At 34.1% G+C, this 22,565-nt stretch overlaps 1 protein-coding gene across 1 annotated transcript in view; it reads left to right on the top strand.

Annotated features, from left to right (window-relative positions):
* Positions 1 to 16,773, top strand: part of Bche (butyrylcholinesterase) — an 81,605-nt gene extending 64,832 nt beyond the window's left edge. The window contains exons 2-3 of the mRNA XM_051198824.1: positions 7,277 to 7,443; positions 15,467 to 16,773. Of these exons, the coding sequence (XP_051054781.1) occupies positions 7,277 to 7,443; positions 15,467 to 15,591 (292 nt within the window). The 3' untranslated portion in view covers positions 15,592 to 16,773. The remainder of the gene's footprint in view (positions 1 to 7,276; positions 7,444 to 15,466) is intronic.
* The last annotated feature ends 5,792 nt before the right edge of the window (positions 16,774 to 22,565 follow it).

Raw genomic sequence — 22,565 nt, 5'->3', positions numbered from 1 at the left:
TTATCAATTATTCTTATGTAAATATAAAATTATCATGGGAAATATTTTAAGGCTATCTGAAGCCACAGTTTTATGAAAAAGAATTCTCTATTTGAACTGGAACCTTTCTACAGAGAAATTATCTTGTTTGGAATGAAGATTTCTGTTTGTAGTTTTTATATGAGATCATTTACACTTGAAATCTGTTAAAAGGTGTTGATTAAAGTAACTGCTCTGAGCTTTTCATATATAAATAACCTATTCTTACTTCCTCCCTTCATATGATTCAGGAATAGCTTCATTCTGGAATTAAGAAAATCAAATGATGTCTTGAATAAGACTTGGGCTTCAAGGAGAGGGAAAAAAAAGAGAAACAGAGCAAGATGAGGAGGGAGAAAGAAAAGGAGAAACACTGCAGAGGTGAAAGCCACGGGACAGCAGAAGAAGGGAGGGGGAACATAGAATAAAACAATATGAAATGATAAAAGTGGCTGTGTCAGTGTGATTATTAGGGAAGGACTCCCTGAGGATCTGAGATGGAAAGATTTGAAAAATGACCTGAAGAAAACAGAGACTGTGCAAACTACAAAATGTGCATTGTTAAATACAGTGCCTGTGTTCAATTAACACATTGACTTATTGGGTGTTTCTAGGAAATTTCTATATTAAATACAATGGGAATCATTTGGAATGTAAAGGTTCTGTCAGTAAATAAAGGTTAATCACTAAAATTTACCTACATAAATACCATCTCCATTTGGATTTCAAATTTAATACAGAATTATCTCATAAACAAGTAACCATAGCATGTAAATCTTTGCTGCCATTTGATATTTTTAAATTTGTTATCATTTAAGTTATGCATATTAGGATACTATATTATAACTCAAGAAACATAAAATAATGATTAAATAATGGACACTATTATTCCAATGATTTAAACTTAAAGCTAATATAAGAGTGGCATTGTGATGAATCTGTGCACATGTAGAGGCAGTTAGGGTATTCAGGTATCCTTAGCTTTACACTTGTAGGTATTGATAGCCTCTGTAGTATGTAAGCAATGGTCACCTTGCCTCACTGTAGAACAGCAAGGCGTAGTCCTCACGCTTGCTCTTCTATACACTTATTTTCAAACCTTCCTCTAGTGACTCTCTACTGCTCAAACCAACCCTTAGTTCTACATAGTAACTCTATATTGATATCATACTATAGTTGAATGCTCATGCAAGAAAGAATATAACACACTTATCTTCTGGTGTCTGAATTATTTTACATAATGTAGTATCTTCCACCTCCTTCCATTTTTGAGAATTAATAGAATATCTTTCTTTTAATGTTAAAACAAAATTTCCATATATATATATATATATATATATATATATATATAAAAGTATATACATATATATGAAATATTTGTTTTATTCATTCTTCTATAAATGAGAGTTTATATTGTTTCTATTTCTAAATGTGTTAGCTTAATTTCAGTTGTTGTGACAAAATATTCTGACAAAAGCAACTTTTTGAAAATATTTATTCCTTTTAATTTCATTTTATATTACAACCACAGGTCTCCCTCCCATGCTTTCTCTTGACCCTCCTTTCCTCCCCTTCATCCCACCCATAGTCCACTCTTCCTCATGGATAAATGCTCCCATGAGAAGTCAGCAAAGTCTGGCCCAATAGGTCAAGGCAGGGCCAAGCTCCTCTCCCATGCATGAAGGCTGAGCATGGCATCCAACCACAGGGAATGGGCTCCAACATGTATCATGGTCCTACTGCTGGGAGCCCCTCAGATAATCTAAGCTTCACAAATGCCTCCTACCTATGTAAGGCCTAGTTCTGTCCCCTATATTCTCTACTGTTGTCAGTCTATAGTTCATGAGTTTCTAAGCTTGGATCAGCTATCTCTGTAGATTTCTCCATCATTATATTGACCTACTTTGCTCATATGTTCCCCTCTCACTCTCTTCAACTGGATTCTGTTCCCTAAGGCTCAACCTGGTTCTTGGTTGTGGATCTCTGTGTCTTGTTCCATCAATTACTGCATGAGGGCTCTATGATGATAGATGGGGTATTAATAAATCTGATTACAGGGGTAGACCAATTATCTTCCAATTCAAGGGGAAGTTATTGTCATAGAAGCTTGACACTGATAGTTCTCTCAAACCCAAGCTCAAATGTGGTAAGAAGTAAACAGAAATAAACCCAACTTAGAACCCAACCAGTTTTTCTTACTCTTATACTGTCCAGGGCCCAACTAGATAATGATGCTGGACAATTTCAGGCTAAGTCTTCCTACATGAATAAGACTGTCATGATTATCTGTTCAGATGTGCCAACAGGTCAAACTGTCTTCAGAGATGCATTATTCACACTTAAATTATGGAAATATGGACAGAAGCAACTAACAACCACGGAATCTTTCTTAAGCTTGGGAATCACAGTGTCGTGTTCCCTTTCATTGTACAGAAATTTTTGATGTTGTCTTTGCTCATGTTGCTGGACCCATTCCTTTCATTAAGAATCTGATTGTCACATGAGTGGTAGTATCAGCTCTTTAAATGAGTAACTATTTTTTTTCACAATCAATTCCAAATCTCCAATTATCACTATGGCTAGCCTCACAGGTAGTCACTCTATTAACCAAAATTATCACCTGAATATGATTACTTACACATTAGTCATAAGTATAAAGTATCAGATATAGCAGGAGAGTCCAAAAATATAAGGTAACTACAAATAAAATTAATGCACTATGGATTTTAAGTAGTTAGCAAGATTTTAATTGTGTAAATGATAAGTGTTTGAAGAAATGGCGATGTATAATATGAAGAAATTTATATATCTATGTCAGTTTAAACTTAGAACAAGTAGTTCAGTCTTTATTTTACATTGCCTCCTACTACTCCAAAACTCTTTTCTGTAACTTCCAGTCTCCATTTATAGTCATATCTAAGACATGTCTAATATACAATGTATTTTATTTATGTATCATATTGTCTCTATTTCTTATGAAATTCAGTACTTCTTATTTTGTTTTGTTCAATATCCAATGATTAAAGTAATATTTGACACAGTGAATGATTAGAATTAATAAAATATTTGTTTGAATGACTGAATGGACTCAAAATCTCTAATAGATCCTCTAGTTTTTAAGAAAGAACTGTGCTTAGTTATGTTTTTGAAATATGAAGACATAAATAATTGGCACTTTTGCCTTACAAATATTTAACCAGTATCTAACTAAATATTTCAAATTGCTCTTCATTTCATAACTATGATTTCATAACAATGATTACATTTCAGCGATAGTAAAGCACATTCCAAACTTTTCTCCCTAAAGTTAGCTACCCAGTCTAGTTTAAAATATGCTAATTAGTATTCTGAATGTTTTATATACAGGTATGTGCATATGTGCATGCATACATGTTCTCATATGGGTTAAGTATCCTCCAAAGTCAAGTTCCACATTATTTCAATACAGATCTCTTAGTGAACCTGAAATTAGCTGATTCAGCTAGACTCCTCGGCAATGTGCTGCAGGCTTCTCTCTCCTGCCTCTCAGCACTGGAAGTTACAAAAGAGCTGCTACAACTACAACTAGCTTTTACATAGACATGGGGTATAAATTCAGCTTGTTGTGTTTGTGGAATGAGCATTGTACTAGGAATCATTTCCCTACACAATAACTTATATACCTTAATTTCCTTTGTTAAAATAAGAAAGATTAGTATCGTATTTTTAAGAAACAGCAAGAGGAAACTATATTTCCACTATTTCTTACCAGGATAGATTAAGTTAATACATGTTGTTTCCTTAATGTATTTCATAAAGAAGTCAGGAAATATCTGCCCAGATATTTATAAAAATCTGGGTATGTTTCTATACCATAGACTTGAAAAAATTTGTCACATAATCTTTCAGACCTACATCGTAGGAAGAATGTGATAAATAAGCTTTAAAACATTTTGTATATCTCAAAGTGAAAAAGATCTGGCAATAAGAATGTAGGAGAAGATTCTGGATTTTTTATATGTTAAAATCGCTTTACACTCTTTGTTTTATGACAAAGGAAGAAAATGTTTTATAGAAATAGCAGACTCAAGATATTGAAATGTGTTTTATAAGTGAGATCTGAATTACATCCTGTTTCAGAAACGGGTGTCTGGGAAATACACTGCATTTCACAAGTTTTTAATTGATAAAGATAAGAAGAAATTGTATTCTTTTCAAGTTTCAATTCTTGGGAGATTTCTTCAAACTACGGTGTAAAATAGTCTGTTGCTTGAATAGCTGCTTCAATCATGTTTTTGAAAATCATATCTGCATCCATAAGCACAACGAATCTATTACCCCTAAGTTATAATGTGAGACATCATAAGTCACGTCAAAGGACAAAGTTTGCTAAACGCACTCTGATGGTACCATTAGTGTCCTGCTTTTGAACCCCTAAACAAGTCAGTTCTGTCTCAGCCACCAATTGTATCAGCCAGGAAGGAGTGTGTGGTTAACACATTGCCATAAGTTAATTAGAGAGGAATTAGAGGGAAAGTGAGCAGTTTAGCAACACAAATTTGCCATTCTGCATCGCACCACTGGTTCCTCTCATTTAACATCCAGCCTCCAGCAGCTGGACCTGTTAGTTTCTACAGCATTTAGAGAAAGGTAAAGGATCCCATGATTCTCCCAGGCTGTGTGCCATCTGTGATCAAACCACATTTTCCCCTTGACCTCCTTCAAATAATACCCTCAAGCTGGAGTTTCAATCTAAGGATGATACTGGTTTAGCTTAAATAACTCTGGTTATTAATAATCCTTTCTAAATCATCCAATTTCTACACAAAATCAACTAGGCCATCGGGAAGCTATTTCTTGCTGATGCTTCTAAATTCATGCTTGAGTATGCCTGTGCCTGGGATGAAATGTGCATTTGTGATGTCTATTCAACACAAGTTCTTGATGCAATCTGCCTCTAGATAACTATTTTGGATGAACACCAGCTATTCTTCCAAACTTTCTTATCATAATTTCCTCTCAATGTCAAAGTTTTGTAATTCCTATCTAACAACCATTTACAATTGCTATATGAATGATGGAGCCTTGCTTACTATTTGTAGAAAGTTCAACTAGAAATTTTCTTCAGTAATTTTGCATAGAATAAAGCTGGGAGAAGGAAGGATTTTTTATTTCTATCACTTGAATCCTCTCTTTATTATAGGAATAAAAGCATGTACCACTTAGGTTTACATAGTATTCTCATTACCACATCAAAAATGAGGCCACAAATCCTTTGAAGAACAGTAAACTTATACAGGCACAATCCCACTGTTTTCTTAGGCTGTCATATATAAATGTGACAACACTAATATCCTAACTTTAAACTAGCTTCTTTGCTCTGAACCTCGAAGGCACTGTTTATTATTATTTGGACTAAGTAACAGATTCAATATACACTTTTTATATTAACTCTATTACTTCTCTTACTTTCCCACGTGTCTTAGTGGCTTAGGTTTATTATTATTATTATTATTATTTTTATTATTATTTACTTTTCTTAACTTGCCCAAAATCTCATTGCCAGGAGGAATGGAAAGCAAGTGTGATCTGAGTACATTGTATTAAATTCCCAAAAAGTTAGTAAAAAATGATATGCTTAAAAAAGAAATATTTTGCAAGACTTAAAATATTTTCTATGAATCACATAAGTGCACGTACTGAATTTCAGTTTTTGTAGCTTTCATTAATATTGTTAATGAAGATACTAAAAATGAAATTCATGCATGACATCTTAAAACCCTGTTAATTTCTTCTTGACATCATCAAAATATGGCCTCAGCTTTATTTTCAAATATTGTTTGAAATTTGTTAGCAATTTTAAAGAAACATTTTATTCTAACAATGATTTAATAACAATGAATATTCAGGATGGTTTCTTCAAGTGCCATCCACTTGCCTGCGAATTCCAAGATTTCATTATTTTTTTCTGCAGAGTAGTATTCCATTGTGTAGATATGCCACATACTCTTTATCCATTCTTCAGTTGAGGGGCATCTTGGTTGTTTCCATGTACTTGCTATTACAAATTATGCTGCTATGAACATAGTAACCCAGTCACAAAAAGAGGAACATGGTATGTACTCGCTCATATACGGATTTCAGACCTAGAGGAAAGAATCACCAGCCTATAATTCACACCACCAGAGGAACTAGGTTATAAGGTGTATTCTAAGATATTCATATAAAGTCGCTCACAGAAGTGGGAAAGGACAAGTCCCCCACAACACAGGGGAAGTGGGGGGGGGCGCAGTGAATGGAGAGAGAAGTAGGAGAGAGGGGGAGGAAAGGAAAGCATGTGCAACTAGGAAGATTGAGTCAGGGTAGGAATAGAAGACTAAGGAGAGAATGAGAGAGACAGAGAAAAAGAGAGAGAGAAAGAGAAAGAGAGAGAGAGAGAGAGAGAGAGAGAGAGAGAGAGAGACCTACAATACTGCTGCCAACAATTTGAGCAACTGTGGAAAGGCTACCATAAATGCCCTTCCCTGATAGTGAGTTCAACAACTAACTTATCCACCATCATGAAGCCCTAATCTAGTAACTGTTGGAAACAGAAGCAAACACCCATACCTAAACACTGAGTTGAACTATAATCCAGATGCAGAGGGAGAGGACAAGACCAAGTTACAGAAACACATAGAAACAGCTGACCAGAACAAGGAGGAGATAGCAGGGCCCCCAGATTGATAGCTGGGAATCCAGCATAGGACTTACTCAGGCCCTCCTGAATATGGATCTCAGCCAGAAGGACTGAGCAGTCTAAGGGAACTCAGACAGTGGAACCAGGATGTATTTCTAGTGCAATAAAGGACCTTGCAGACACATCCCACATGGAGGGATACTGCCTTAACCTAGAGACAGGAGAGAATTCCAAGTCTCTACTTCAAATGACTTGATAGATCTATATGACTCCACCTGGATGGCATTGCCCTACATTTGGAATTGGGGTGGGGGGATGGGAGGGGAGGGTGGTCATGGTGCATGTGAGGGGGCAGAGAGGGTAAGAGGAAGGGAGTGAAGGCGGGAGAGGGAACTTGGATCAACACGTAAAATTAAAAAAAAAAAAAAAGTAGTATTTTACAACCTTCACCTGGTTTCTGTCAAAAAGACAGTGGTGACATCTATTAGACACTGTCAGTAGTTCCTGGAAATTCAAAGAAATTAAAGCATCTCACCCTCAAAAAATCAATCAATAAATAAATAAATAATAAAAATTATCAATCTCTCTTTAATTATCTAGACATCCCAATGGGACCCAGAACAATACCACAATGTGGCCTGTCTTCACAAGTACTGAACAAAAATACCTAGCCTTGAACACAGAAAAATCAAGAATAAATTCTAAACTTCGTGCTCCACAATGCCAATTTTGGAATCTATTTTTTCCTAAAGTTGTGGAAATGACAGGTATGTGCTTCTTCCATTTGCTTATTTAATTTATTGTGGGTTGTGAAAAATTAAGGAAAACTGGACTATTCAATTTTGAGATACTCTTTACTTGATCTTTGCTCAAATGCTGTGTTTTAGGTGATAGTTTCTCAACAGAAAGAGGGAAACAAAATGCTACATTTGCATTGGTTGGGAAGAGGGAAGGTTGTGAGAGGAGATTAACGATATAATCTTTGGTCACAATATAGTATATGAATATGAATAAAATATTTTCAAAAATTAAAGATTTATAACCTGTGTAGTGCTTACTATGCAAACATGGGAACTTGTATTTTGTTTCTAGCACCACATAACACCTGGGCTGTGGTAATGGTGTATCTGTAATAGCAGTTCTCTGAATCCAAGAGAGAACATCTTTGGAACAAATTCAGCTAGTCTAAACTAGTAGATTAGAGTCAGTCACCTCCAGGTCTAGTGGGAGAACCTAACTCAAAGAGTACAGTGTTTTCTCACATTAAACCATACCCATAACACAAAGAAAAAACTATGTATACTTTCTCAAATGAAGTTAAAATTAAATGTGAAGGAGTTATTGACTTAGTTATCTAAGTATAATCACTAATTTTAGTCTTTGAAAGTATTTAGTATTTATATTTCCAAAATGCTTTATTAACTAGGTATATTTGTCAGCCTAGATCATTAATTGTCTCCAGAAATTATAATTATGTTTTTACTTTTTTTATTACTACATATCAAAGAGAATGCTATAGAGTACCATTCTAGTTCTGTAGTGTATATTCTTTATGAATGCTAAGTTTAATATTTTCGTGATTTTGCACTCATTTTATAGACATTATTTTGTTTTAAACTTAATTTACTGTTCTTGTGTAGCTACAGAACATTAATTAATTAAAAAATGAAGATAACATTGTCAATTTTAATTTTAAACTATTCAGTTTTATTTGGCCACCTAAATATGTTTTTTGGTGAGAATTAATTTGAAAATGTGTAGAATTGTAACTTAATAATCATGTAATATAAATAAATATCTTAAATGATTTGTGTATAATAGAAAAGAGGACACCTTTTATTAATTAAAAACAGTGATTTTAGCTAGCCATCACATGGCAGGCCATGTCTACAAATTGCATTGTCAAAGTAAGTGTTAGATATGAAAAAGTAATGCACATTGTTGAATTCTTTTTCAGAGAATTTGGGTTAGTTTAAAAAATTTAAACATCTCAGAGATATGTTAGGATATTTAATATGCTCTTTGATTATCAGACATTGATTATCACACTTATAATTGTGTACTTCATCTATTAATGATATATCTGTGCTCTGAGTGTGACTAAATGTTCTGTGACATAATATATATCCAGAGATGAGTTTCTGTGTCCCTTGGCTGAGCAACAGTGCTGTCCTTGTGTTCCCCGGGTGTGAGTAACAATGAGGTAACTCACTTAATCTGCCAAGAAACCCAAACAGATTGAACATACCACAATCCACATATTCTAATCTCTACAAAAGATTAGTTTAAATACGAAGGTTGCATTCTATGTTGAAAAAAATTAATGAGAGAGCGAGGATATAAATTTAAGTGATATGGTTATTAAAAGGCAGTACAGTTATTATTTAAACACAAGGAATCCATGGTAATTTACTTACTAATGTGCCATAATTGGAGTACCAACAATTTGGAAAGTAGGATGCAAAAAATGTCTATGTGAAAAACTTTCTTTTCAACTGAGGCTGTTTCCAAAAGCAGAAAGCATCTCTACAATTTAAGCAAAACTGTGCAACACATCTTAATTTGCCTTAGGATAGATTTAGTACATCTTGAAATATAATTTTTTACTTAAGTTTTATATTTCTAATGCATTCTGAATATCACTAAAAATGTCTTCAGGTTAAATATATATATTTTTGAGGCTGAAAAGAAGAGTCATTGGGTAAAATACTCGCTGCAAAAGCAGGGAGACCTGAGTTTGGATTCTCTGCCTTAACTGCCTCATGCTCCCAAAAGAAGTAAATAAAATTAATTTTGAATAATAGAAACAAACTAAGAAATAAGGGAAGACAAAGTTGGAGGACTGAAAAGCTGAGGATGATAACTTCCACCCTATCACTGAGCAATGGGGTCAGAGACAAGTAGATTGAGATGGGGGATTCTTTGGGCATTGAGCTTAACAGAAACTGAAACAACAACCTCATATTTGAATGAGTGGTTTTGTGTCATATATGTGTGTGTGTGTGTGTGTGTGTGTGTGTGTGTGTGTGGCTGTATGTTTGTATTTATTTATATAAAGGAAGTGATTGAAGGTTTTAAGAAGGCACCCCCACATCAATCTATATATGACATATGACATATGACCTTCCTCTGTTCATACTCAATTAATGAGGCATAGAAATGTATCCACTCATATTTACCTATACATAGAGAGACAGAGAGTCAGAGATGCAGACAGAGAGACATACAGAGACAGAGAAATTAACAGTGAATCTGCACACATATTTTGAAGTTTAAGTAACACAAATTACATCATTTTGGAATAATGTATTAATTTAAAATTGTCAGATTTAGCCAAGTTTGAGGTTACAATATTGGAGTTCTATAAATAGGTAATGTTTGGATGATTTTGTATGTAAGATCATATTCAAGCCATACTTCATATTTTTCAGGTGTTAAAATTTGTAAAGGTTTGGGCTGAATTTAATTTTTTCAAAGTTAGATCTACAAACCAAAGTAAATTTCTCAGAATTACTACTGACAGCCTTTCTTGAAATAAGAAATACTTACTTTATATCACATGGAAAGTCATTAAACCTTTCTAAGTACCACTTCAGCCCTAGTTTACATTAGAGCAATAAATGTTCTCAAATTCAGTGATTCTTAACACTTGTTTAAACACATAGAATCCAGCACTTCACTTCTAGTCTATTCTCAGTCTATGCCTGGCCATTATTGGATGCATGTGCAAGAAATAAAATGTTCAGTGTTTGTATCAAAATTTTCAGGTTCATATTTTTCCTGAGAATATTATAGTACCCCATACCTATTTTTAAAAGGAGACAGAAATTATGCTTTCCTTGTTATCAATGACAGAAATAGTCTCTTATTAAAAATATAAGATAATATTTAAAAGAAAAATACATTATCTCACTAGGGAAACACATTAGATACAGTGATTTCTTGACTAATGATTGACTAGCCATGGAGCATGTTCCTTTGCCCATATACATTTAAATGCACTAGAGGTCTGTGGAAAAGATGAACTGTTTAGTGTTTTGATTCCCTAAACCCATGTAAGTATAACTACAGTACAGGAAGGTGGAGGCAGGGGATCCCCAGAACAGGCGGGAGAGCTACACTGGTGGTTTGAAAAATATCACACACACACACACACACACACACACGTATGAAAATGGAAGAAAAACCCTAAATAGCTCAATCTTTAACTTAGTTGATAGTTCCAATTTAGTAAGACTAACAACTAAAGATTAGACCATGGAAAGGTGATGCAGAAAAAAAAAATACCACAATAGTTTCATTATCAAAATTTGTATTTATTATCATTAACAAAAATAAGTAAACAAAAGTTTACTTCATGATTAACCTTTATCATGATTAACTTCCTACCATAGTAATTTTCACAATGCCCAACCCCATTCTCATAGGACTCACTCTGGCATCTCATTCAACACCCAAATTATGACAGAAAAACATAATTCTTACAGCTACCACATAAAGAATTATCTATTATTTTAATACTGTCTGTAACTTTTTAAACTTAGGGAAGGCAGCAATAGGCTTGGTAGCCTTTCAGTGAGCCTCTGTTGAATTCATGGACTGCTGTTTTTAAGCAGCAAAGGCATTGTCTGTCAACTTGAATTCCTCTGCTTTGTTTCTACTAGAAATTTGGGACAGTTCACCCATTTTTCATTCCCGACAGTAGGCTGAATATTTGGATACTGAACTCATGTATTGAAATCCTAATTCTATGGGTGATGGAACTAGAAGAGGGCTCCTTCAGAACTCATGAGATTGGGAGCATGGATCCTTCATCTGTGGGATTAGTGAGTGTTCTTATTAAACACAATAAACAAAATAAAAAAATAAAAGCCTGACATAATTTCTCAGTTTCTATATGTATGAGAACACAATGATGAGACTGTGACTTATGACTAGGAACAAAATCCTCAGCAAAGCTCTTGTGAACAAAGCTTTGGTTTTTCCCTCAGAAATACAGGATATAAGTTTCAATTGTATTAGAGTACTATATCCCAAGGGACACAAAACACTAACCCTTTCCTTTGTCTAAACAAAAGAATTTCAGTTTTGTTTTAGATTTCCTCATTCTGCTTCTTTTTTTGTTTGTTTTGTTTTTGTTTTTTTTTTCTTATTTTGCATATCAATCCCCATTCCCCCACCCATCCCTCCTCCCTCTAGTGGCACCAACCACCCTCCCATCCCATCCCATCCCCTCCCCACTCCCCAGGGAGGGTGATGCCTTCCAGTAGGGATCAACAAAATCTGTCAAGTCATTTGAAGAAGGGACTAGGCCCTTCAGCTTCTCTCTAGTTTAAGGGAGTATCCCTCCATGGTTTCTTTTTTAAGACAAAGAGGACTGTTCCCCTTCATAGAAAAGAGAACCTGGTACTTTCAGATGAGACAAAAATGTGGGAAGAAACAACGATAATGAAAAGTAAATTGAAAAAAAGTTGATTTCCATACAGCTTCCCATGAATACCTGCTTCTGCTTCTCTTTTTCCACCCACCCCCTCTGTGAAACATCAAATAAATAAAAAACATTATTCATTTATATCTTCCAACCCATCCACAGGCCCCAAGTACACCAATAAAGCAAGATGTTCCTGTTCTATATCTAGAAAAATATTTGTGTTATTTGAAGCAAATTAAAATTAGATAAATCACTCAGAAAACAAAATTCTATAATAATTAAATTAAGGGCTAGAGAGTGGACCCAGCAGGTGAGAGTATGCTATTCTTGCAAAGGACCCTATGTAGATTCCATCACCTGTGTTGGAAAATTCACAGTTGCCTGGTACTCCTGATCCAAGAGACTGGATACTGGCTTCTGTTTGCTACTTGTACTCCAGTCACAGCACAAAGACCTACAATCAATGTACATAATTTTTAAAAAATTAAAACACATTTATAAATAAATGCATAGATAAATGTTTTAGTATTAGGTAGCAAATTAATAGGTTAAGTATCAAGGTACATAAACAATTAAGCTGATTTATATTTATACATGTAAATTCACATTATATATATTTATGTCCTATTAGTATACCTCAAAAATTAATATGGAAATTGTTAACTTATTTATAAAGAACTTTTCTGGTTTTAAGAAATGATCAGGTCAAAACTATCACTTAATTTGAATTTATTTATGCAAATTCTATGATAACTTCAAGTTTTCTTTGCTTTTTTAATGCTATTATTAGGCATCTAATGTCTAGAAAATAAATATGGAATTATTTGTTGTCGTATTGCATAAGAACAGTTTTAACTTCATTGAATTTAATTTTGGTCATTCATTTCTAATTAGAATTTATGAGTAATTTTTTTCCAGTTTAGTATAAAATGTTTTTATGTACATTTGAAGATATCAATATTGTTCAATTGTATATTGGTATGATTAATTCCAGTGTAGCACTCTTTTCAGAGTATCACCTAACATTCTTGCTAAAAAACAGAACAGGATGCTTTATTTGGTGGGTATCTGGGTGGCATCTAGCAGAACATAAATACTTGTATATAACATTTAATGAAAAAAGAGGCCATGAATTTGAAAACTAGCAAGGAAAAGCTTTTGTGAGTATTTGGAGAAAGGGAAGGGAAGGGTGAAATTGTGTGTTTTCATTATAACCTTAAAAATAAAAATAATTTTCAAGAAGATAGTGGATTTAAAAACATTGACTAATACAAAATATACATTTTTATATTCAAAACAAAAAAATCACATGATCAATTATGCATAAAATGTTAAAAGTTGGAAAGAGATAAATTTCTAAATAAGTAGTATGTTTAAGTAGATTACTATTTCTACATGGTTTGCATTTAACAAATTGTTGCACAATTTTGATTAGTATAACTGGATAGAAATATGATTTCCCTTCTTTTCATTTTACTCTGTTAATATGATAACTGTTTACAGAGAGTGTGCTCTGTTCTAGTAACCTAGGAAGGGACTGTGCTCTCCATAAAGCCCCTCATAAGAATGATGCAAGCTCACTCACAGTGAATTGGCAGAGGCACAGTCCAGGATCATGAAAAGCTATTAAAAGAAGACACCTGCACTGAATCTTAATAGGAAGGCATCCTGGAGAGAGGAGCCTGATAACCATAGACACAGGACAAAGTGTCCTATACAACATGCTAAGGAATTTAAATTCTAACTTAAGCACAGCTGCTTAGTAATTTCAAGTGGAGGTCTGACAGGTCCTGGTAGTTGATTCCTGGGTGTATTAGATTTCACTGCATGCAAGGTTCCCCTGTAGCTGCATTATGACACATCCCCACAGTCTCTCCAATACTCAGGCTGTGCTGCTTCTGTTTGCTGGTTCCTATCAACAACATGCCAACTTTGCTATTTTCATTTTATTTGTACTTTATGTTTCATTTACACTCAATTTTAAACTGTATTTCAAACACATTTTTCTTTAGTATAAAAATATTTAATGTTAAATTTGCCTCTGATTGGCATTTGGCATTTTGCTATTCAAGAAATAATACAGATGCCTAAAATTCTGCATTTGATGTTTCCACTTAATATCACTTATTCAATGTGATCTTTCCTGGAAAAAAAAAAAACATGAGTACTGTTAATTTTATGGATATTGATGACTTTTATCTTATTCGTAGTGAACTGTTGCAAAGTTCTTGTCCCTAATTAGTTCTATGGTTGTTACTCACATCTGTAAGATTTTTTTCCCTTTAATATGTTGCATATTCATGTAAGTTTTTTTTTTTACTTTTCTGCATTTCTTTACTTTATGTATATTATTGAAAGTGACAAACTGAAGAGAATGAGGGAGTATGCTTTGTTTCACCGTGCTTCATGTCACAAAAGAAACAAGTTTATTTTCCCACATATACTTTATTTAGTGAACATTATAGGGCATGAGTAGAGGATCCTTACAAATACTCTACACAAAACTCTAGGGAAGGCTCTTCAATAGACTTAACTTCTTTACAAAAAGTAGTTATTCTATATATTATATTATGATGCTCTTTCTCAACACAATGTCCATATCATATAGTATGGCCACCTTAACAAAAAATGAGGAAAATTGTGTTATTATTTATAATTATATCTCTAAGTTAGAATATTTTCTAAAAATAAATGTAAGACATACATAGATAAATTTTTATTGAAGAAAATCAATATTTAATGATACTTACCAATATTTATTATAAATTTAAGAACAACCTCCTACTTTCTTTTTTTACTTTTCTAAATGGTCACAATTTATAGTGCTAGCCATTCCATCTTTCATTTTTTCCCTTTCACACTAATAAATTTATACTTGTAGAATAATGATTAATGGTGTAATCATCAGATGAATCTCACACGCTACTTAAAGGCCAATATTTTCTTATCTACCTTTTTGTTTTACAAAAGAAATATTAAGTTGCCTTCTCATGGTCAACAGAGTAAACAATTGAGCATCATATGGAATGAAAGTATATTTTAGTGATTATAAAAATCTGAATGGAGTGATAACTACAATATTCTCTTTATAGATTAGCAGATATTTACATATAAGCACTTTGACTAAGAATAATATCCCAATGCCTTTCTGTATGTACATTTAGTATTATGAAGTTTTTGTAATCCTTAAAGAGGTCATTAATAAAAGTAGTAAGAGAAGTTGATAATAAATAATGAAAAATAAAACCCTGATATACCATATAATTGAAGAAAATATCATCTATAATTAGAATTATTTTTCAGGACATGTAAACACAGATTAAACTTTAGATTAATGCAATGTATTACATGTTTTACAGGAAATATTGATGAAACAGAACAGAAGTGGAAAGCAGGATTCCATCGTTGGAGCAATTACATGATGGACTGGAAAAATCAATTTAACGATTATACTAGCAAGAAAGAGAGTTGTATGGGTCTCTAATTAATAGATTTACCCTTTATAGAACGTTCGTTTTCCTGTAGATGAAGGCAAAATACCAGTAGCTCTTTCCACATAAACCAAGAGTGCTATTATACAGCAGAGAGAGAAATGCCAGAGGACAATATCGATTCCTCACATCTTTCACTTTGTATTTTACCTAATGTTTCAGAACCGAATCACTAGAAGTTGTTTTATTAATTCACAGAATATGAACTTTGAGAATTAATTATGTGTATATTAATACAATGTGCTGCTCTGATCTTATTATCCTGAATAACTTTACAGTTTTTACTAACTGTTACATACTATGGTTTTATTCACTCCCATATATTCAGAACCACATATATAAAAGTACTTTGAAAAACTGAATGGGATTTTGAAACACTGGATGTCATATTTTATACAGTGTTTCCTACAATTTATTTATAAAACTACTGTTAATATGAAATACTAAAACAACAAAATAATTGCTACTAATATAAAAAGAGGCAAGAAAGAATAAGAAAAATAAGAGCCATAGTGTCTGGGAAAGATTATAGTGAAATAAAATATGACTATCACGCATAAGAAAACATGCTTCAGGCATCATCCTGAATATAACTTTTCACATGAAACAGTCCCGTCCAATAATTCCATAGCCAAAGAAACCATGGGATTTCTAAGAGAAAATCCTTTGCCTTCACACTGTGGTGTATGTGTGTGTGCGCATGTGTGTGTGTGGGGAGGGGGAGAGACAGCAGAAATCCATGTATAGGAACTCTTGCATATTGCACTTTGTACAGATTCACAGGTGAAACAAATGTTTGATTTAAATTAATCACAAGTTGAAGGTATGTAAATCTAAATTACATATCACATTAGTCTCTGTAGGGTTAATACATGAAGAACTATTTCTATATCATTAAACAAAACCATAGAGCTGTTGCCTATTTTAGACAGATTTTTTTTATTTATGTCTCAAAATATGACAAGGAATTATGTCTTACATTATAAAAGAGTAAGTATAGATAATCCAGGCAGTTTAGAACATTATTTTTATCAATTACTTATATACTGCAAAATGCTGTTTTTAGTGGATTAATGGTCAAATATGGAGATACAAGAACTAAAGCAATAAATATTTTTTCTTTAAAAATACACTTGTTTTATTTTCTGATTTTTGAAAAATAATACGCCAATGGCTATAATGACAGGATAATTTTAAAAATGTATAGCAATTAATTTTTGTCAATATGATAATATACTTGATAATTATTAATATAATTTTAATTATGACACAGTTAGTCAAATGCCTAATAAATAGGACAATCTACACATTCCTGAGGAAGAAAAAAATCAACAGTGAAATTTCATTGCATGATTGTCAAAACTATACTCAACAGGACTAATTCTCCTTGCAAAATTGTTTGAAAAGAAAGATTTGTAGGATGAAAAGGGCTTTGCCTAAATATACTGAATGTAACATATTAATTATCATCCTTTCACACTGCCAAACAAAAAAGAAAAGTTCATTAGGAGACAAAGTGCATATGTACTAGGGGTCTTTACAGAAACAGAATAGACAGAATGAATGCATATAATGGAAAGGAATTTATATGAGTGGCTTAGGGCATATATATTAGTAGTTAAATAATGGCTGTCTCACAATGGAGAGGCCTAGAATATGAATATTGTTCAATATACAAAATTGGAAGTCTCAGTTTTTGTAATTAGGCTCTAGAAGCCTGGAAAATCCTACAAAACTTCTGGTCTTGAGTCAACCTTGATATCTCAAAGTAGATTCTAGTAAATATTAGTGAAGAAAAGTCAGATCAGCAGGATAGAAAAATTTACCTTCAAGTATTAGGCCAGTTGGTAAAATATAAAATGTCTTTCCATGTCCTTTGATCTATGCTACCACCATAACATGCATCACACATTTAAGATGGTCTTCCTGTTTCAAATTACCTGATTGAGAAAAATCACTCACAGAAGCTTCCTGATGCTTTCAAATCAGCTGACTCCTGATACCATAAATTTGAGATGAGTATTAATCATTACCAATACACCCCTTGTCTACATGGCATATAGATGCATTACCTTTAGTTTGCTCATTTCCAAATAAACCAATAATCATGTCATAATTAACATTCTAATACCATCCCATGCACAACTGTAAATGTATTATCTATTTTAGAATAGTTAGCTAAGTCCCTTGAAGAATGCTTAGACATTTAGTGTCTTTAAATTTAAATAAAATAATACATATTTACAACACTTAACCGATGGCATTATCTCAATAAAGGTTACAGGGCATGATAAAGAAATAGAGGAAAGAAAGCACAAATATCTGTGTACACAAGATAATAAGACAGGAACTCATATCAATTACAATCATTTCTGAAACTGATCCTGGTCAGTATTTATGACTACATTTCTGTGCTAGCCATTTTATAATTTCCTCCACCATTAGCAAGGAGCCTACTTTTGTGGGTTTCCTGGGATCTATTTCAATTAAAAATCAGTATTCAATAGACCATGCAAATCTGATTGTATTTTTCCTCAAGCATAGTTATTCTAATAAAAAGCCATAGGTTTTTCTGGAAAAGGACAGGACAAAAGCTAATAATAAAACTCTTCAGTATGTTAAACTAATCGTAACTCAGGGGGTCCTGTATGGCCTTCCCTCACCTTCATAGAATTCTTGATCTACTAACTTGCTCAAATCTGAAAATTGGCAGGCAGGGAGAGATTCCTTACTTCAACAATCCGATTTATCCTTTTTGCCTTTTTTTTTTTTTTTTTTTTAGAGATTTTTCTCCTTCTATAGATGAAACAAACACTTAACAGGATTCCATATATTTTTTCTTTAGTAATACCATGTTTCATTACTATGTGTACCTATGTGTCAGAACTTTACATACATTGCTTTGTCTGTGCTGCCCATTCAAGTACCTATGCTTTGTCTTGCCTTTGACAGTTCAGTGATGTAACTTGACCTCTGCATCACAGGGGCCCAATTAAACCCATTACAAATAGTTTATCCACTGAACAGCAGTGTTTTCCATCCTAAAATCTGACACAAGGAAAAGGGTATATATTCCTGGCTCTCACAATGTGAGATTAGAGGGATTAGAGTTTACACAGTTTATCTACTCCAGTATTGTAAATCTTTGAGTTTAAAAATCCCATCATCAACAATATGCCAAAATAAAGCAGGTATGTCCAATACCATCTATGTAGAATATCATTTGAGAAATACAACAGCCTGTCTACCATATAAACCTTTGGTATTCTTTTTTTTTTTTTTTTTTTTTTTTTTTTAACTGCGAAAGCTTCCATATTAAACCTGAAATCAGCACTCACTGGGTCAATATCAGTAATCTCACCCTGATCCAGTTTTATGTTCCTTCCACCACTATCCCACACCATTCAGATCCATTCCCATGGATATTCCCTGGACCTATATTTGAATGAATTAGAAAGCTCATTTAATTCTTTAATAATATAGAGCACCTCATAGACATCATTCCTAGAGGCCTGCTAAGTCTCCTTAAAGGTCTACAGACTACACTTAGTATGCACCAATGTACATCTGTGTTGTCTTTCCTAGTATTTCCTTTAGGGAAAGTAATTTTGAGTGAAGTAAACAATATTGGGTCAATTTTCTCAGGCAACGATGGAAAGAACAATACTGGGAGGGATATGTTTGAGATGCACACTCTGCTACAAATGGGGAGACTACCTTTTCTGGTAAGAAAATATAGTTATTTGAATGAGAATGCTCTGCCCCTTTCCCAGGCTCAGATGTTTGAAAACTTGATCCTCAATTGTTGTTTGGGAGGTTTAAGAAGTATAACCTTGCTGGAGGAAGTGTGTCATTGTGGATAGGCTTTGAGATTATATAGCCTCATAATATTTCTTGTTCAACCTTTCTTCTTTGTGCTTGTGTTTAAAGATGTAAACTCTCAATATCTTGTTACAGACACCATGTTTGCTACTTGATACCATGTTTCTAACTGGGTACTGGTATGCCTCTCAAAACATAAGCTCTAATAAATGCGTCCTTCTACAAGTTCCCTTGGTCACGGTACTTTCTTTTCTTATTTATTTATTTATTTATTTATTTATTTATTTATTTATTTATTCATTCATTTATTTATTTATTTCAGTTTTTTGAGATAAGGTTTCTCTGTATTGCTGTGGAACCTGTCCTAAAACACTCACTGTAGACCAGGCTGGCCTACCTATGCCTCCCAAGTGCTCAGATTAAAGGCATGCACCATCAATGCATGGCAATCATGGTACTTTATTACAGCAAAGGAAAAGTACTGTGTCATTCATTGATACAAAGATTTTCTTAATTTCCATCATTGAAGTAAAACAAAGATATTTACAAAATGTCTACATATGGTAGAAAATAGAAAGTGAGATAAAGAATATGGAGATCATATGGTAATCATCTAAGTAAGCATTGTAATTAATGTAAATGATGTAGTATATTTTATAAATGGAATATATATTCATTATATATTCATATAGTTATAAAATAGAAATTTACTTACCTCTTCTGATATATGTTACATTAGAACCAGATATGGCAATAGTAGTAGTGTGATGTGTCATCAACACATGTTAATGCTATTGAGTGTTTTATTCATAAATTAATTGAGGAAAAATTGTTTCAAAACTTCTGCTGACCTCATACAGAATTGTTCACATTTTCTCTTAACTGTTTCTCAGTTTTGCCACTCTGCAAATATTGTCTTTCTCAAGGTCATGGAAATCATGACTCTGAAATGGAGTGTTCCCATCTCCGCATCCAAAAATGAACAAGCCAAAATTAAACTTTGAAAATCTCACATTACCTTAGTAGATTATATAATTTTGAAAATAACCACCCTTGGCATTGCACATCCTTTGGGTCAACTTTTTTCTTCTCGTATTTTAGGCACTTACCCCACCCAATGTTTATAGATAAAAAGCGTTTTTTCAGTCTTAATACCAATATTTTAGTGGTGTGAGATACATAAATATAAAACATAGAGCTTTGAAAATATTTTATTAATATATAAAACTAAAACAATGACTAAATATAGTTTTGGCTAACTGCAAATAGAGATTTGTAGTTGGGCAAGATGTGTATGATAAATTAAATGACTTGTCGGTCAGATAATGGTTAATTCAGGTACTAATTTTTTTTTTAATATGTTTTTCTTTTTTTTTTATTTTTTTTTTTTTTTTTTTTTTATAATATAATTTAATAAAAAAAAACAATTTTTTATTCTTTTTTTTTGGGTTTCCCCCCCCTCCCCCCCCCCTCCCCCCCCCGCGGGGGGGGCCCCCCCCCGGGGGGGTCAAGAAAAATTCCAAATTCCCTGGCTTTTGCTGGGGGGCCTTTTTCCCCCGCTTTTTGGGATTGAAGGTCCCCCTCTCCCCCCTTTCAGGCGGCCCGGGGGGACCAAACCACATTAGTCTGGGAGGAATCCACATCTTTTCATTTTCTGTGGAAACAAAAATAGAAATACTTTTCCCCAGTAACTTGTTCTTCAACTTATATTTTGGAGTCAAAGCGTTTTTTTTTTTTTTTTAATTTATTATTTTACATGTCGATCCCAGTTCCCTCTCCCTCCCTCCCTCCCTCCCCCCAAGCCCTCCCTCCCTCCTTCCCTCCCTTTTGCCCTCTCTACCCTCTCCCATGCACTCTAAACACCCTCCCCTCCCAACCCCCCACCACAATACAATATGTAGGGGAATGCCATCCAGTTGGGGTCATGTAGATCTGACAGGTCCTGTGAAGTAGGGACTAGGGCTTCTCTCCTATCTCTAGAATAAGGCAGTTATCCCTCCATGGGGGATATGTTTGCAAAGTCCTTTTGTGCACCAGGGATACATCCTGGCTCCACTGTCTGAGGTCTCTTAGACTGCTCAGACCTTCTGGCTGAGACCCATATTCAGGGGGGTCCGAGTTAATCCCCTGTTGGCTTCCCAGCTATCAGTCTAGTGGCCCTTAGCTCCTCCTTGTTCAGGTAAGCTGTCTCTATGTACTTCTATTGCATGGTCTTGTCCTCTCCATCTGCTTCTGGGTTCTAGTTTGACTCAGTGTTTATGTATGGGTGTTTGCTCCTGTTTTCAACAGGCATTAGTTGAGGAATCCATGGAGAAGTTAGTAGTTGATCTCACTCTCCGGGAAGGGCATTTATGATAGCCTTTCCACGGAAGCTGAGATTGTTAGTTGGGAGTAGCCTTGTAGTTCCCTCGACCTTTCTTTGTGCTCAACTTTATCTTCAAACCAATATTGGCTCCCTCTTTTATGTTCTCTCTCTCTGTCTCTGTCTCTCTCTCTCTCTTTCCTATTTTCCATTCCTAACCAGGCTCAATCCTCCTGGTCGCACATGCCTTCCTCTCCTCCCTCTCATTTTCTCCTACTTCTCTCTCCATTAGCTGTCCTCCCCCACTATACCTGAGGTCTGGGGGACTTGTCCCTTCCCAGTTCTGTGAGGGACTTTATATGAATCTCTTAGAATACAACTTGTATCCTAGTTCCTCTGGTGATGTGAATTATAGGCTGGTGATCATTTGATCTAGGTCTAAAATCCATATATGAGTGAGTACATACTGTGTTCCTCTTTTTGTGACTGGGTTACCTCATTCAGTATGGTTTCTTCAAGTGCCATCCACTTGCCTGCGAATTTCAAGATACCATTATTTTTTTCTGCAGAGTAGTATTCCATTGTGTAGATGTGCCACATCTTCATTAACCATTCTTCAATTGAAGGGCATCTAGGTTGCTTCCAGGTTCTTGCTATTACAAATAGTGCTGCTATGAACATAGTTGAACAGATGTCTTTGTTGCATTGATGTGAATCCTTTGGGTATATGCCTAAGAGGGGGATTGCCGGGTCCTGTGGTAAACTAATTCCCATTTTCCTGAGGAACCGCCATACTGATCTCCAAAGTGGCTGTATGAGTTTGCACTCCCACCAGCAGTGGAG

The sequence above is a fragment of the Phodopus roborovskii genome, unplaced genomic scaffold, assembly GCF_943737965.1.
Source record: "Phodopus roborovskii unplaced genomic scaffold, PHOROB, whole genome shotgun sequence".
NCBI classification, from domain to species: Eukaryota; Metazoa; Chordata; class Mammalia; order Rodentia; family Cricetidae; genus Phodopus; species Phodopus roborovskii.
This window is presented reverse-complemented; position numbering and strand designations above follow the sequence as displayed.